We start from the raw sequence: 17,837 nt of genomic DNA on the forward strand, positions 1-17,837 counted from the left end.
AATCCTATGCAGTGCACACTGGCTCACTGCTGGTGTGCACTGCTGCAAACATGCCATAAGGCACGTTTGCAGCCCTCAGCACTGCTAGAGCACCAGTGCTAGCTCAGTGCTGGCCGATGATAGGCTAGCACCAGTGGAGCACTGAAGCTCTGCCGCTTGGCAGTCGTGCAGACCACTGGGCAATGGAGAGGTAGGTGGGGCATGGGGGAGGCAGGGACGAGGCATTCCAGTTGGGGAGAGGAGGAGGGAGGGCACAGAGAGGCAGGGAGGAGGCGTGCTGGGGGAGGGAGTGGGGCAGGTAGGAGGCCACCTGCCTGCCCGACACAGAGATTCTAAATTCTATGCTGACCCTTGGATTGCCATAGAATTGAATTACCCTATTGTTGGGCTACTCTCCTTACCCGGGCGAAGGGGTCGAAAGTCCCCTTCTCCCAAGGTGGCAGCGGTAGCTGCCTGGGGTGCGCTGGATGCAGTGGCAGCCATTTTCGGGGCCCCTGCAGCCCCAAACACAGGGCAGCTCAGGATTGGTGAGCTGCCCATCACCATCAACTCTGCTGCTTTCTGGAAGTATTTGCCAGATTTGAGAACTTGTTTAAATTTATAACCTGTGAACATCAGTGTAGAAAGTATATTTATAATTTATTATTTTAAAGATTTATATCCTACCTTTCCAATGCCAGAGCAAATGCTTAAGGTGGTTAATTGCTGATTAGTATACAAAATGGATAGGAAAAGGCAGCCAACAGCAATCCAAGTTGATGAATACTTTAGTAGAGATGGGTGGCTTTTTCTATTTTAAAGTTACATTTAATCTCCTCCACTACTGAATAAAAAATTTCAACAGTGTTGTCCCATGCAATTCTTATTAACTAATTTGGTAATTCATTAATTTATTCTGTTACCCATGTTCTGGCCTAGAAAAAGTTCTATTAGCGTCTCTTATATCCTATAAACTGTTATCTTCAGTGTCGGAGACAGGAGAATTTGTAATGCAAGAACAGTTGCATATACCATATAGTACTAAAATGCATATTCATGCGGCCACTGTAGCATTACATAACAGGCTTTATGGCCCACACACTTCATGGCCTACTAAACCAAATGCAATCTGCCAGTTGTTTGTTGTGTCTCACAGGGTACTCTGCAGTCCTCCTCCCACGTTCTTAACAGTCTTGACAAGCAGGATATTGTTTGAATTTGGGTGAACTGTGTGTGCTGGCTTGGTGAGGTACAAGCTGTTGTTCATTACCTACTGAGAGAATTTAACTATATAGTGTTCAAGACTAGGTTCATTGCAACTGCCTCATTAGAATTAGTTGGTTTTATGTAATGTTAAAATAGTATTTCTTTGTTTATACTTAGAATTAATATCTTGCATTATGACTGCAGCAGTCCTCCCTAGGTACACTGACAAGCTAATAAGTTTAGTCAACAATCTCAAAGTTGACAGTTGTAAACATACAAGTAATTGTATTGAAAGGAAAGGAAATGGCTGTCCAGCCATTGAAAGGAATAGTGTGCCTGAATAGTAGTTGTAATTTTGAAGGCTAGAAATATGAATAGTTACATTTTCTTTTACTATAGTTCAAGATAACTGACCCTCTTATTTTCCAGGGTAGCAGGTGCCTACACTTGCTGTTGTGAAATGCAAATCTGGAAGGTAATAGTAAGGTCTAATGTTTAAAGTCTTTAAGATGATAGCTTAATCTGTAGATCAAGGAGGAGATACTATAGGTAATTATGGGCCCAATCCTATCCAACTTTCCAGCTCCGGTGCAGCCACAATGCAGCCCCAAGGCAAGGGAACAAATGCTCCCATACCTTGAGGAGGCCTATGTGACTGTCCCCCCACTGCAGGATGCAGCGCAAGCCCAATTGATTTAGTTGCACCAGCCCTGGAAAATTGGATAGGATCGGGCTCTGTGGCTGTAATAGTTTAACCATGGCTAAACCATTGAATCTAAGTTTTGGATTTGCATACTTTCCTGCTCCTCCATGGTGTGTTCAATTCCCTTCTTTAATTCATTTTTCAGGCAAACAGTAGTTTGCTGCTAATCCAAATTGACAAGATATGGTTTATGCTTGCCATCAAAACCAAAATTGGAAATTGCTGTTTAATGTGAGTTTCTAGTATTGGTTTGGAGAGCAAACATAAACCATAGTTTGGCAATGGTTTGCTTCAGCAAAGAAATTGGGAAGAGAAGTGTACAAACTTAAGAAGACAGCCAGACTTCTTCTTAGGTTTGGGACTTGTGTATGAATTGGCCCATTTTACTCTCAATAGTAAAATTATATGTAGAATTTTATGTGGAATAGGCCACATGAAAAAGTTCTGAAGTTACTGTATTAAATAAAGCTTTCATGGGAAGATTATTTCATGCAAGTAACTGCTTTGTGTGTTGACTGGGCCTGTAAAAAAATGGACTCTAGTCCATTCTGCAAATCAGTACATTAGACTACAGTTACAATATTTTAGCTTATTATTAAATTTTATTAGGTTTGGCAATAAAACATTTTTGTGAACATATGAGTGGTTTGGGGTTTCAAGGTTGAGGTGATTTGGATGGACTTTGCAAGTTGGCTCTTTTCTGTCTTGTATTGTGTATTTTGTCCTGCCTGAGGAAGTTAGTTTTGGAGCCAACAACTTTTCATAGTCAGTGTCCAAAACACTTGGAATTAATAACTATACATTAAAAATGCAAAGGCTTTAGTTGGGCTAATATGCTTTAAAGTTGGAGGGGTGGGGTAAGTACAACATTAGGACTGCTTAGAATGTTGACACTGTCAAATCCTGCAGTGGGGAGTAAATATATTTTAAAATTGAGCACTATCACATTCTTATTCCTAAAAGTTAGGTTTAATTATGTACCAACCACAAAATAAAATTTTGTCTACATAACCATGAAGTAGTTACCTTGAAGTAGTTAAATTTGCCTCAAGAATTCAAGACAGTTTTTTAAAAATGTTTGTTTTCACTGTTAAGATTCCTAACTATCACCATTATCAATACATGTTGAGGCATTCAGTTCCTAGCTATCCATATGTAAAGTAAAACAAAACTGTTGACATCCTTTGAAGTCATACTGGTACCTGATAGGACCAGTGGTGGTGAGTATTTCAGTAGTCTGGTGAAGGGGTGTGTGGGGGCATTTTGGGCAACCCATTGGGTGTCGGTAATCTTAAAAAGGTTAAGAACCCCATCCTAATACTAGATAGGTAGATATAGCAATTATAGGCAGAAGCAATTGACTGGTTCACTGCATTATCCTACAGAGGTTCTCTTCAATGTTCTTTGTTTGAATGAAGCCTAGTCTTCCCACATACCTAATTCTTTCTCTACTGAGAGACTGCTCATATTTATGCTACCTGGGCAAAGTGGCATGGCAGGGAGGAGATGTTCCATACAGTTATATTAAATGGGAAAGCCTGTGTTTTGGTATATTGGCAGCAACCGTTGTGTTGAATAAAGGCACTATTGAGATTATTGTTTGGAGAGGTTCTAAGGAGTCTCTTTATTTCAGTGAGACTCAGTAGGCTTTATAATATTTTGATAGTATGTGAACTTTAAAGCAAAAAAAAAATTCCTGAATTTTCACAATGTAGCAATGTAAACTAAGGTGAGAACCAGATAAAGTCCTAAAAAGAGAGAGCTTCTTTTTAAACCTAGGTCAATCTGCATTTTGTTAGACTTTCTGTTGCTATTATGAGTTTTTGTTTGTGATCCTGTCTCTGTTCAGACACAGGCACCCCCCTGTATCAGCAGGTGAGCCATTCCAGCTTCCCCCCCCCCCCGTGGATACAGAAACCTTGGATATGTGGGAACTCTATCCCCCTGCCACCCATTAACAATGTTTACAGGCTTACTGGGGCGAAGCATTTCTTCCTCTTGCAGGATGCTACAAGCATGCAAGCTTATAGTACTATAAGCTACAAGTTTGTGCTTTAAGTTTGCATGCTTATAGCATCCTGTTAAAGGAACAAATGCTTCACCTCAGTAAGCCTCAAAACAACATTAAGGGGGGAGGGAATCCATGGATAACTGTGGATATTGGATATAGGGGGACACCTGTATAGGCATTCAGCATACACCTGAAGTTTCTATATCCCTGTCTTAGTGCCAGAAATTTGGAGATACTGTATAAGAGAGGCCCTGCATGCTGCCTCTCAACCTATATTAGAGTAGAAGTAGAGTATCAAGATATTTTGTGAAATTGTCCCAAAATTTAGGTACGGTAATATGAGAAAGATGGTACATGGTTTATACAGAAAGGAAGAAAAAATAAACTTCAGAGTAGTAGATCTTAAATCTGAGGCATAGTACTTTTTAGTAAGCTTACTTGTCAGTCTCATTAAGTGGAATGTACTAGTACAGAGGTTCTCAAACTGGCGTGTTGTGATGGCCCATTCTGAGGAGCTCTGTTTCCCCTTTAAGGGGCAGGGGGGAATGCAGTGACACAATCCCCAGGATCGCACCAGTGGCAGGGGCTTTGTTTTACTCATCACACTGCAGTAGCAGCCTCCTGGGGGTACAGGGCGCCCCATGGAAGCCTCCACACGGCTCCCCAAGCCTCAGAAAATCTAAAAATTGTGCCCCACTTCTGGTTTTCGATCATGAAACCGGAAGTGGGTTGCAATCTTTATTTTTTTATTTTCCGAGGCTTGGGGAGCCCTGTGGAGGCTTCCATGGGGCTCCCTGCACCCCCAGGAGGTGGCGGTGGCGGCGGCGGCGGCTGCTGCTGCTATGTGATGAGTAAAAAGAAGTCCCTGGCAGCGACACAATCCTGGGGGTTGCGTTACCACGTTCCCCCTCCTCCACAAGGACTTACTTCGTCTCCCAGACTCCAGATAGTTTGGAAACCACTATACTAGTACTTTGGTTAATGCTTCATCTGTGTCTTGCTAAAATCTGTGTCTTGCTAGGAAACAACGAGCTCAAATTCTAAATACAGAACTTGAATTGAAATTTCTTTTCTTGCACTAGATTATGTAGTACCATTTGGAAGTTTAAGGGCCCAATCCCATCCCACTTTCCAGTGCTGATGCAGATGTAATGCAACCCCAGGGTAAGGGAACATGACTGCTTCTGCACAGCAGTATGCAGCGCATGCCCCATTGGTATGGCTGCATCAGTGCTGGGAAGTTGGATAGGATTGGGCCCAAACATTAACAAGGTCCATTCACACTTGGACAAAAGTATTCAATATATGCATGCTGGTCCTACAAATAGTATGATTTAAGTTCAGCATCTCTTCACATAAAATGAAAACAAGATTATTTGTTACTGAAACCTACACTTATGTCTGATCTGCATGCCTATATTCTTGGAACTAATGGTGCTGTGCTCTAGCATACCTGCTGAGGCAAGTGACCCTGGGCGACATGTCTACGGGGGGTGCTGCCACCACCCCCCGCAGCCACTTGGAGCGGCTACCCTGAGTGGTGTGCAACTACTCAGTGTGCCAGAAGTAATTGCAGTGATGTGATGACACCACAACAGTTACTTCTGGGTCAGCATGTAAAGTGCTGTGCTCCTGCCCACCCACCCCCAACTAACCAACATAGGATCTGAATTGACCATCCTATTTATGTATTGTTACTTTAAAATATACATTCAGGGCCAAGAGTAACCAAATTTTATAATGTTCTTTACTTGGATGCACAAGCATAAAACAAAACTGAAATGGACTTTTCTTCATATCTGCCTCAATCTAATAGAAAGCTACTTTAGGTGCACCCATTGGGGCTCTGGCTCTTTCTTTGAACTGAAAGTATATTGGTATTTTGCAAACCTTTTAAAATTTCCCAAGTGTTTCAATAGTTTGGCTGAAAAAGTGACTGGTACCCAGTAGAAATATCTGATGCTGCACTAGGACTTTCCTGGTTTGTTGCAGTAAGTAGAGGTGTGAATTTTTGGTTTTATTATTTTCACAAATTTATTTATTTATTTATTTATTTATTTATTTATTTATTTATTTGCAGAAATGAGAAGTGCAGAAGGCAGTGTTGGGTGTGTTTATTCCATGGGTACATTTTTATAAATAATAATTGCTTTAAAAGTATACTAGGTAGGTGGTATAGTGTTGGCAGGTGCAGCCGCAATCCTTACCTGTGCACACACCCCCAATCAACACCCCCAATATGTAGAGGAGTTAGAAAACAGTTTAATTCACAGATTTAGAGTATGTTTTTTGTTTTTTACAAAAGTGAGAAGTGCAGGGTTGTGTTTTTTTATTTTGTTATCATACCTCTACAAAAAAGTAATTTTAAAAGTATTTTAAAAATAGTTAATATGTTCTTATAAGAGTCGATGTACTCCAAGTACTACTCTGAGCTCCAGACTAACAGTTGATATACGATTTTAAACACTTACGTAGTCTGCCTAATGGGGTGTTAGAATTAAGACCTGCATTTAAATCTCTTTCTCAGTTGTTGCAGGATAATATTTCAGACAAGATGAGGTTGGCATTCTTTAAGGAAAACTTCGAGCAAGTTTAATGCATCATTGGGTAATAGAATGGAACGTTGAACATTTTTGGATTTGGTTTGGCACACAACTTTCTGTGTGGGCTAAATATGTTTCCCCTCCTGTCTAGAAGCCTCATAGACTTACCTGGTGCTTCAACTCCAGTTTCCTCCTATCAGTAATATTACTAATAAGTGGCTTTTCAAAATGGAATTTAGAAAGCTCAGAAATGGTACTCTGTCAAGCCTTTTGGGTCTTAGAAGATTTTGGGCATTATACTATCTATGTGTTTATTTGTCAAAGTATTGTAAACTAGATTTCACTCGACTTTTTTTTATTAAAGATGAATTTCATAGATGACCGTTTTGCACTTTCTAGTCACATTGTATAATGTGTTGAAGGCTAAGGTATACATATACAGAGGTCTATTCCTAAACATAATTGCTATGCCCTATTTTACTTTTCATAAAGAAAATAAATTCTTAAAGCTCTTTAGTAAATGTATGCAATCACTGGTTCATAAATGTGATGTGGACTGTTGGGGGGGGGAATTGTAACTGAGCAACTGCTTTGCAGGACTTCAGATTTAACCACTATTGACTAATGTTGTGTGATGCTTGTTTTGAAAGGTTGTCGGTTTATCGATAGCAGCATGCCACTTGATACTAGTAAAGTTGCTTATTAAACATACATCCCACCTGAACCAACCAAACTGTGTAGAGTTTTTCTTCCTTGTACCATTTGACAGAAGCATTTGAAAAGGCATGATGATTCCTAGACATTGCATGAAGTAGTCCTTCACACTGGCCCAGCTATCACAGGGGTGAAACTCATCCCTATAGCACTTTCTGTTTCCTGTTTTCCACTTATTCAGAGATTCCCATAATAAGTCTTCTACCATTACCACAAAAGATTGTAATAGACAATCTCTGTGACTTCCTGCTAAATACTTGTTAAAAGATAGCTTGTAGAAAGTTAAGTACTTCTCACTTTTAATAGTTTTAACAGTGTGGCTATCTTTCCATAATCATGACTGCTTTTAATAGGAGAACCCAAAAAAAGTCCTCAAGCATGGAGAGAATAATTACTTGCCTGTTAAAGAAATTGCCGGGTACAGAGCAATCACTGGAATAAAAAATGCCCAGAGTGATGACACATAACTGGAGTCTTGGTAACTGAAATTGAAATACAGTTACCTTTTAGGTAACAAACATGAAAATGTATAAAGTGTATAATACACTCATATTTTCTAATATAACAAAATTTTATGTTGCTAAAAGGATTTAGATGATTCCAATATGTGGATGGATGTTTGATTCTGGAAAAATGCAAACAGAGCTAATCTCTGAATTTTCTTCTCTGTATCTGGAAATGGCAGAAAATTTCATTGCAACATTATGCATATATTAGATATGTGAAGGATTTTTGGTGAAGTAGTTGGTCACAGAGAAATTGTTACCTGCCCCAGCATATCAAAATGGGTTGACCTAATGAGGATAAACTAAAGAGAGGTTGAGAAACATTTAGATTCTGTTAATGCTTTATCTAAAGGGGAATATAGGTGCTTAACATCTTCAGCATTAATACTTCTGAAAATCCAGCCTTGGTTGAATTTCCTGTAGCAGATAATACACCCTTTGATTATGGTTATGAACTAGGAATTGCAATGAAAGAATTTTGATGCAAAATTCTATAATCTTAGTGCCACCAGCAGTCCTAAAATCTGTGGTGTTATTTTTTTTTGAGGAAATGTGCGTGCTAACAAAACTTGTTTTTTCTTCCCTACTAATAAAAAAAAGTGCAGTATTGCTGGAGATGGTAGAATCTATAGGCGTTTGTTAAAGTTTTGGCTCTACCTGTGGCAGCCCCCATTTCAGCAAACCCCACTCATTTCTACCTAAACATGCCAAAATAGTCTGTGGCCACAATTAAACATTCCCCTTAGCACTGTACCATGCAGAGACTTACTTTTTTCCTTCTTGTGTCAGCTTCATTGTGGAGTCTGCTTTGAAGCTTCCTTGAGTTTTAAGGAATAATCTATTGTGCTGCATGGGAAGCTGCTTTTAGAAAGAATTTTGAAATCTCTAAATTCTCCATATAGCCTTATGAATTGGAACCTTTGACTTCTTATTAGGGGTCCCATGGGTCCTGTACCAAATGTAACTGACAAGGACGCCACACTGCTGGTGGGGGCTCACATATCCCAATCTCTTTACTAATAAATGACCCTCCTCCTGACTCCTGTGGCACACATGTGGACCATTTGCATCACACCAGTGTGCCGTAGCACAGTGGTTGAAAATTGCTATCCTAGAGAGAGTGAGGTGTACCTAACTGTTAAAATCAAGAGCTTTATACATCTATTTGTACGCAGAATTGAGACTCTAGACACAGAAATAGCCGTTTGTTGCACTGGAAAACCATTTTAGCACCTTGTCAGTGTGCTGGGAGATGAAAACAGTTGAGAATCACTGCCCTAGGATCACTGTTAAGACATTCTTGTTTACAACTTTAGATCTTAAGAAATGTATGCCTATAGTGGTAAGGAATCCATAGTACCACCTCACCTCATTTTGTGTGCTTCAGTGGACTTTGGGTCTGAACCTGAAGAGGCATTTCCAAAAGCAGTTTTATTAGGATTTTAGGATCTGCTTGCAATAAAAAAGCTGCATCTCACTGGACATATCTAAATAGGGTTTTGGATCCCAGCTCAGCCCTTGTAAATATGCTTTAGGGGCCTTTTCATGCTGTTGAATTCCATCAGGTGATAGTGTGTGCAAGTTGCACGTCCAGGTGAAGAGAAGTTGGTGTGAATATGGCTAAATGAGTGAGCCATCTCCATGATTATTGCTTGGCTGCCCCACTCCTTTGTACAGCTCAATTCTGACATCCCTTTATCCATGCAGTTGTGTGCATATGTGTATATATGATTGCGTGGAGAAATGAATGAAAACGGTTTTTTGACTGCTATGCTGTTGGAAGGGTAGTAGTAGTAGCTACAGTGTTCAACATTTCAAGTTTTTCTGTGTTTCATCTCTGCATAGAACAGATTAGAATACAGGATCTTCATTTCAACACCCAATTATAAAGGTGTTAACTAACTTTTCCTGTGTAGATGTCTTTTTAAGGTAATTTATCTGCAGAACTGTAGCAGTAGTGAATTATGTTCATTGTTCTGTCCATATAAACAATATTGGAAGCAATGTCTTTGCATAACTACTTTTGATATCTGAAAACGATTTGCTTGGTTAGTAAAGTATGCCCAGTGTTTCAAGTGTGGAGTCAAAGTTATGATTTGGAATTCTATAAGATATGAATTATATTTTTGGTTAAAAAAATTGTCTTGCAACCTCTTTAAGAGTTTGGTAGATTAACTCATTCTCAGGGATTTCTTATTTTATGTTTAACCAGCATTTTTAGTGAGGCTGTACTCTGTTTCTGGAAACTTGGCAGGCACATGAAGAGTACTTCTCTGTAGTCTGGCGTGTGAGATGAAAAGCTAGACCATGTTGAATAAAGTTAAGCTTATGTTTTAGGATCTTTGATCTTTCTAAGACAATACTGGGGTACTTCGTACTGTAAAATGTCTCAAAATATTCAGATTTGTGTGCTTGAGTATGCACCAGAAGCTGAAATTAAATTATCTAGTCTAGCATACTTACCTCACTTTAAAAGTTGCTGGTAAGGAGTTTTTCATCAAGATATACTGAAATGAAAAATGCAATGAAACTTCTCTATTTTCTATTTTTAGAACTGAGCCCTCCATAGACAAATAAGTAATATAATACAGTCTTTCTTCATCTCTCTGTAAATCAGCATAACCAACTGCGTTCTTATTGACTGGATATTTTTTTTCCAGGTGGGTTAATTGTGGGAAACAGAGTGATTAAAACGTCTTCATACATCCTCATAGAAAAGATTTTATTTTTCCTTTTTGGGGGCGGAATTTAAGCATTATTTAAAATATAAACATGGAGCAAATTCCATCTGGCAAAGCTCTTTCATAGTTAGTAGTGGGAGTTCCCCTAATACAGTTGTTATGAGGCAACAGACTGTTCTGGAACAGCAAACCACATTTCTGAATTTTTTTTAACCTGAATAACGTGCAAGTGGCTATTATTGGCTCCCGTTGCAGTCAGAGCAATGAATATGTGTTGTTGTCCAGACCTGCACATGCTGAGAAGTTGTTTTTTAGGATAAGGGATGTGCATACAAGGTTTACTTATTTTGATACAGTATTCTCTTATTTTATATTCAGCATTTACAGCCGAACAATACCGGCAACATCAACAGCAACTGGCACTAATGCAGAAGCAGCAGCTTGCACAAATTCATCAACAGCAAGCAAATAGTAATTCTTCTGCGAACGCTTCACAGGTGAGGGAGTTGTCTGTATTATGATTTATTCCTCATTTTTTCCACCAGGGTTCATCTCTAATTGTCAACTGTTGCCATAGCACCTTGCAACTAACCATCAGGAAAGTGGCTTTCGCTCGAATCTACGTCTTAGCCATACTAAGTGTTTAGAAAGGACGCTACAGGTGAGTATAGTAGGCATTGCTTCTTCCCTCCTAACAGAAAAGAGGTGACTTAATTAGTATTAAAAGACATAGGTATAACATATTGTTCTAAGGAGCTCCAGACAATATTAATTGTGTCTGCACTTGCTCTTTTGTTTTTTCCGCCTGAAATAAAAACGTTAACCCTTAAATAATGGAAGTGATGTAACTTTAGACTTTCAAGTGTCTAGAGCAGTGATTTTCAACAGCTGTGCCATGGCACATTGGTGTGCTGCAAATAGGCTGCAGCTGTGCTAGAATTTGGGGAAGGGATATTTATTAGTAGGGTGATTGGGGGATATGAGCACCATGGTGTGCCTTGTCAATTGTCAAAAAACCGATAGTGTGCCTTGACAGCTTTAGCATCTTGTCAGTGTGCCTTGGGATGAAAAAGATTGAAAACCACTGGTCTAGAGATTAACATTGATTGCTAGTATAGGTGGAGCCTTTTTATCTGCATTAGTTCTGTTCCGTGACTCGGCGCAATTAACAAAAAACGTGTTGTGTAAATTCTATAGAGTTAAGCAAATACACTGCAGCCTAACACTTCTGGATGGAAGGAAACTAAGGCAGCTGTTATCAATCCCCTCCCCTCCGTACTCAGCCCTCCCCGTTGCCAGTTGCCCAGCTTCTTTCACATGGGATGCTGATCTTTTAAGAGTCCAGCCCTATGTGTTTCTACTCAGAAGTAAGCCCCATTGTAGTCAATGGGGCTTATTCCCAGGAAAGTGTGGATTGTAGGCTATATCTCATGCTTTGCTTGGTGGGAAGGCTTGCTTGTGTCGCTGAGAGCCTGCACCGTCTCAACGGGGGGGGGGGGGAATTTGGCAAACACTCTCTGGGTTTTTTTAAAGCAATCCCCTCTGTTGCTACCACACCTGCCCCTGTGTGTGAGTGAGTGAGTGAGTGAGAGAGAGCTCCACCTTGCTGCATGTGTTCTGGCTACAGAGATTTTCGGGCCCCCCTCTTCAGCCTCTTTGCTGGCTCAGTGGCTCCAGGAGTGTTACTGTTCCTTTGCAAGGGAAACCTCTTCCAGGGCTGTTTCCCTGCCTGGAAGTGTTTTTGCAGTGTTTTAGGCTACCTGGAAATGGATCGAGATGCCAGCGCAGGGCAAAGGTGTGTGTGACTTTGGGTTCCCCCACCCCATTCGTGTTGAGACAAATCCGAAGATTAAAAAATCTGTGGATAAATAAGCTGCACCTGTAAACCTAATATGGCTTAGAGGTTCCAAGTAGGATATATTGTGCTTAACTTGCTTGAATTTCTTGAGTTAAATGTCTTAAGAATAGAATATAATTTGTTTTCATAGATACTGTTTATTCTTGATGGTATAGTTGTCAACACAGGCTCGCACGTATTGATTTTGATAATTCCAAATTTGGTTTCAGATGTATAATGTTTTCCCACTATTAGTTCTTGATTTTAAGGGATAAATGAGGTTTTAGCATCATGGTTTTTGAACAGTTTAATATTATATATTAAAATTTTTATATTAAAACAGTTTATATAAACTGCTTTGAAAACTGTTAGTTGAAAACCAGTCTAGATATATGGGTTGTATCCTGAGAAAGTGGATCCTGATTGAAATCAATGTAACAATGAGTCTGAAATGAATGAGAATAATTGAAATCGGTGAGACAAATTAGCTGTGACTGTGTCCCGTTAATTTCAGTGGGACTTGGTCATGACTGACTTTCTTAGGATACAGCCCATAGTTAGAAATGTGTTTACTATAGTTCATACTTTATAGCCTGCAGTGTTGTGGTTTTTTGTTTTTCAAACGCCAGTGTGTTGCTTTTACTTTTAAAGGGTTTTATTTCCAAGACATTGGATTCCGTTAGTGCTCAATTTGCTGCTTCAGCATTGGTTACATCAGAACAGCTCATGGGATTCAAAATGAAGGATGATGTGGTGCTTGGAATTGGGGTGAACGGCATCCTTCAAGCCTCAGGTAAGAAATGCTAAAGGGTATCCTGTTCCGATTTTGTATCTTAAGTCACTAATGAATATGCCAGTGTTTCTCAAACTGTGGGTCGGGACCCACTAGGTGGGTTGCAAGCCAATTTCAGGTGGGTCCCCATTGATTTCAATATTTTATTTTTAATATATTAGACTTGATGCTGCCATAGAATGTGACTGCATTTGGGGAAATGTTACAGAACTATTCTTTTAACAAGCTACTATGTTTATTCTTTTAACAATGATAGTAAATGGGACTGACTCCTGGGTAAGTGTGGGTAGGATTGCAGCCTAGGATTGTTAAAATTTTCCTGCTTGATGATGTCACTTCTGGTCATGACATCACTTCTGTTGCGTCCTGACAGATTCTCATTCTAAAAAAGTGGGTCCTGGTGCTAAATGTGTGAGAACCACTGGAATATGCTAACACTGGGCTTTGAAATGTCACCTAATTTCACCTGTGTTCTTTATTCCATAGGAGTATATAAGGGCTTACACCTCAGTAGTACTACGCCTACAGCACTTGTACATACAAGCTCGTCATCCACAGCAGGTTCAACCTTGTTACAGCCTTCAAATATAACACAGACTTCAAGTTCCCACAGTGCACTGAGTCACCAAGTAACTGCTGCCAACTCTGCAACAACTCAGGTTCTGTTTGGGAACAACATTAGATTAACTGTACCCTCATCGGTTGCCACTGCAAACTCCATTACTACGCTCAATGCACGACACATACCTAGGACTCTAAGTGCTGTTCCATCATCTGCCTTAAAGCTGGCTGCAGCAAACTGTCAGGTACCCAAGGTGCCAGCTTCATCCTCTGTGGACAAAGTACCAAGGTAAGCTTTTGTATTAGAATTCAAGAAGATTTCTAATCTGCTGCTGTTCCAACACTGAAAAATAACCCCATAATACTTTGCAAATCTGTCTAGACCAGGGGTGTCCAAACTTTTTGGTAGGAGGGCCACATCATCTCTCTGTGTCAGGGGCCAGGAATTAAAAAGAATTAATTTACATTTCAAATTTGAATAAATTTACATATATTTACATAAGTGAATATATTAGAGATTGAACTTATATGAAAGAATGAAGTTCTTGCAATAGCTCAAGGCCTATAAAAGGCCTTACACAAAGCAAGACTGGCCTTTCTTTCGCTGTTGCTACCACATCACAGACATGAAACAGCAAGCAGTGGAGGGAGCCCTCGTCCCACAGCTCATGGAAGAGGTCAAACATTCGCCCTCACAGTTGCATTGGGCCAGCATGGGCTCCAGCAAGTCTCCAGAGGGCCAGAGGCTCATTGGAGACTGGGGGCTACCCGCCAGCCGGATTGGGAGTCCTCGAGGGCCGCAAGTGGCCCCCAGGCCGGGGTTTAGGCACCCCTGGTCTAGACAAGAAGTCACTCTGGTGACAAACAATTGAAACCTGCCCATTTCTGCATTTTTGATCTCAGTAATAACATCTAGAGCAGGGATTCTTAACCTGGGTTCCATGGATGGGCTTTAGAGGGCTGTGAATTGGTTGCAAAAAAATTGTCTATAGCTTTCATTAGATTCTCAAAGGGGGGAGGGTCTGAGATCCAAAATAGGTTAAGAATCACTGATCTGTAGGTTCTTCAGGGTGTGCTTAGAGTTCTAAATGTGGTCTCTTCTGTTGGACCCAAATGTTCCATTAAACATGGAAACTTGCGAGTGTTTGGATTTGAAGGACCACTCTAATGCAGAGTCTTCAACCTTTTTTGGGCCATGACCCACATACATTCATATAGTTTGAAACTGGGAATCCACTGTCAGTCTGCCTCTCTCCGAGTACCCTATCCTCCCATCCCTGCCCCCGTCACCACCCACTCCTCACCCCAGTCTTATTAGAGAGAGTTGGGAAAAGTTACCATGAAACCTGGAACTAGTGAAAGCTATTTTAGCACAGTTGCTAAGAATCTGAGCAGGACTGGAATACAACCTCCTGAAGAGGTATACCAGATGCCTCTCCCTTTACCTGGTAGTGCCTTGTCCAGTAGACTTCAACCTTCTTTGTACCTGTTTAGTTGCCATGAACCCACAACTGAGGCTTCCTAACCACTATACACATTGGGATCCTGCCCTCAAGATTGAAGAACACACCTCTAATGTGTTTGATGTCTGAAAGTCTTTTTTATGGAGCTTTTTTATGCAGCAATTAATAAATTACAATTAAGTAACTGGATTTGAAGCAATTGTACAGTGGGCCCTCCTTATTTGCCAGTTCAGCACCTGTAGATTTGGCTCAACATGGGTGCTGACCCATTCTGGAGGGCCTCACTTGACCTCCCGGATGTGACCAGAAGAGCCTTCCAGTTGCATCCAGGAGATGTTCTGAGGTTGGGGCACTTGCGTGACCCCTTCGCTTCTGAGAGGCACTTCTGGTTTGAATATCTGGATTTTGGTATCTGCAGGAGATCCTGGAATGGATCTCCACAGATACTGAGGGCCAACTTTATTCTGTCATTCCCATAATTGGTTCTAAATGCAGTTACCTGAAAGTAAAGCTTTTCAATTTTTATTAAACTTTGATTGAATTTAAATGGTTCAAGAGCTGTAATAGATGCACCATTCATTGCCTTATATCACAAACTGCTTTTTAAATCTGCTACCCATTCTCAAAGGTTTATGGATTCAAAGTAATCCTTATTTTTCAGGTATCTGATATCTCATTCTACATGGAAACATAAAACATGCTTGCTTAGGTGAATTCTTCTGGTTTTACAGTTTTTGTTTACTTGAGACTTTTTCCTACTCCTGAAATGTTTTCCTTGTAATGATCATTTTAAATATTCTAGAATAATATATGCTTCACTTTTAAACAAACTTCACAGCAGTACATGTGCAACATACCATAATCAAAGAAAACAGAAATGATGTGGATTAATTGTAAATATATAGAAGTTCTGAAGAGAGCTCTTGCCATGTGTTTGAATGGGGGCCTGGACAGATTGATTTAGCTCTTCTGTCCTACATTGTATATTTATGGTTTTTTTCCTCTTTTATTTTGCAGGGAAAACCATGAAACAGAAAAGCCAGCACTGAACAATATAGCAGACAATACAGTAGCAATGGAGGTGACGTAGTTTCCGTAGTAATGGAACTGCAGCCTTTGGGAACTTGTTTAGGTGCTATGCATCGGTAGCAATTTGAATGCAAGGGATGATGGAATGCAGCATATTGCGTTTCCATGGCAGCTGTGGGGACTTGACAGCAATGCACATCTCTCATGCTTTGGTTCTTCTTTTCTTACTGTTAATAGGAAAGAATCAACATCTGTAAATTAAGAATACAGCAATTATCTGTACAGTACTGCATATTTGTAATACCCTTGTATATATGTTACTTGAATACAGAACTGTTCATTTGTGATGCTTTGCACTTAGGGCTGGGGGGAGGGAAGGGAGGGAGAATTGCAACAAAGTAAGAGTGTGAGAAGTGAGATTGTATAGAGATGAAGTGTCATCACATCATGTGCATGGTGCGGAACCTGCTGTTTTATCTATTTATTGTGCCGTGTTTACAGTTTTTTGTACACTGTACCTTCATTGGTTCCTGTGCTGTAGTAAATGTGTTAGGTAGCTGTGGACTCCTTGGTATTTTGTAAATGGTATTAACATAACTTGGTTCCCCCTCTGGGTCCTTGAGTTTTCTGTGTATCATGTGAAAAATGGTGACATACATACAGAATTTTTTTAAAAGGCATCAGTTTAAAAATGGGGAATGTACTAAATGGGATCTTCCTAATATCATAAGGCAAGTAACAAGCTAAAAATGAAGTCTCATGGATTCTACCAACTGACTTGCTCACAACTATGTGCGCAGTTTCTGGTACTTAAAGCACTAAAAGTTATGTTGCTGCTCTTCATACAGCCCCTTCTGTTGTCCCATTTCCTTGTGCACCAAAAAAGTGGTGTCAAATCAAGTATGCAAATGGAGTCCTTACAACTGGAGTTTTTATGTTGTCTTGCCCTTCTTTTGATCACAAATTATATTTTTTTATTGTATAATTGTTAGACTTCATTCTTTACTTGTTCTTAAAAAAGGCTATAAGGGAGAAGAATGCAGTAATTGCTGTACGTGTATCATCATTCCAGTTTCTGAAAACAGCCAGCTTTTTTTTTCCTTTAAAGATTCTCCAGAAGGCTGCAAGGCCAGAACCACAACTGTCGGGTGCCTTCCTTTGGAAATATTTGCCCTCTCTTCTGTGAAGAGAATGGTACTTAAGACTCTACTACTAGTGCTTTGTGAGTACCAAAGCCTGAATGCCCACTCCAATGGCGTACATTATCCTTAAGGTTTTTAATCCCACCTGGAAAATTGTGACAGAACTCTCACAAAATAAACCCAGGGCATTACATGTTGACAGACAAATGTGTGGTGTGTTTATAATGCAGCTTTCACAATTTCTTCAAGCAAAGCAGGAAGAATCGTCTCAAGATGTTCTGTCTCTGTTCCACAGAGATGGAATACAGAAGTTTCACAACAATGTTCCTAAATTACCTTAATTTCATCACTGACATGTGTGTGACATGGTGGTTTCACTCGGCTGAACTAGTGTGTGTGTAAGTTCTCTCCTTGTCCACACTTTTCCACACTATGAATGATCAGTATCTATCTTGAAAAGTTTCCTAAATAGTCAGAACCGTCATAACTGCAACCTTACTTTCAGTGCCTGGGGCTGGATAAAGCCAGCCCAACTGAGGTATAGCTCAAACCTCTTACTGATTTATTATGTACACTTATAAAACAGAGTTCCATACAATATAAAGCACATTTAAAAAATCAAGCATGCATGTTTGCTGGGTAAATAAAAAAGACACAAGGGCAAGAGAA

General features: G+C 40.0%; 1 protein-coding gene across 5 annotated transcripts in view; it reads left to right on the forward strand.

Annotated features, from left to right (window-relative positions):
* EPC1 (enhancer of polycomb homolog 1) overlaps positions 1 to 17,368 on the forward strand; it is a 64,501-nt gene extending 47,133 nt beyond the window's left edge. For 3 of the 5 annotated variants that reach the window (XM_066628204.1, XM_066628202.1, XM_066628203.1), the window contains exons 11-14: positions 10,722 to 10,840; positions 12,832 to 12,973; positions 13,460 to 13,823; positions 16,015 to 17,368. In XM_066628204.1, coding sequence (XP_066484301.1) covers positions 10,722 to 10,840; positions 12,832 to 12,973; positions 13,460 to 13,823; positions 16,015 to 16,087 — 698 coding nt within the window. In that variant the 3' untranslated portion in view covers positions 16,088 to 17,368. Of the gene's footprint in view, positions 1 to 10,721; positions 10,841 to 10,888; positions 11,005 to 12,831; positions 12,974 to 13,459; positions 13,824 to 16,014 lie in introns of those variants that run through there. The other 2 variants (XM_066628207.1, XM_066628205.1) reach the window with 2 other exon arrangements.
* Positions 17,369 to 17,837: the final 469 nt, after the last annotated feature.

This window comes from Tiliqua scincoides, chromosome 5, assembly GCF_035046505.1.
Source record: "Tiliqua scincoides isolate rTilSci1 chromosome 5, rTilSci1.hap2, whole genome shotgun sequence".
Classification (NCBI taxonomy): Eukaryota; Metazoa; Chordata; class Lepidosauria; order Squamata; family Scincidae; genus Tiliqua; species Tiliqua scincoides.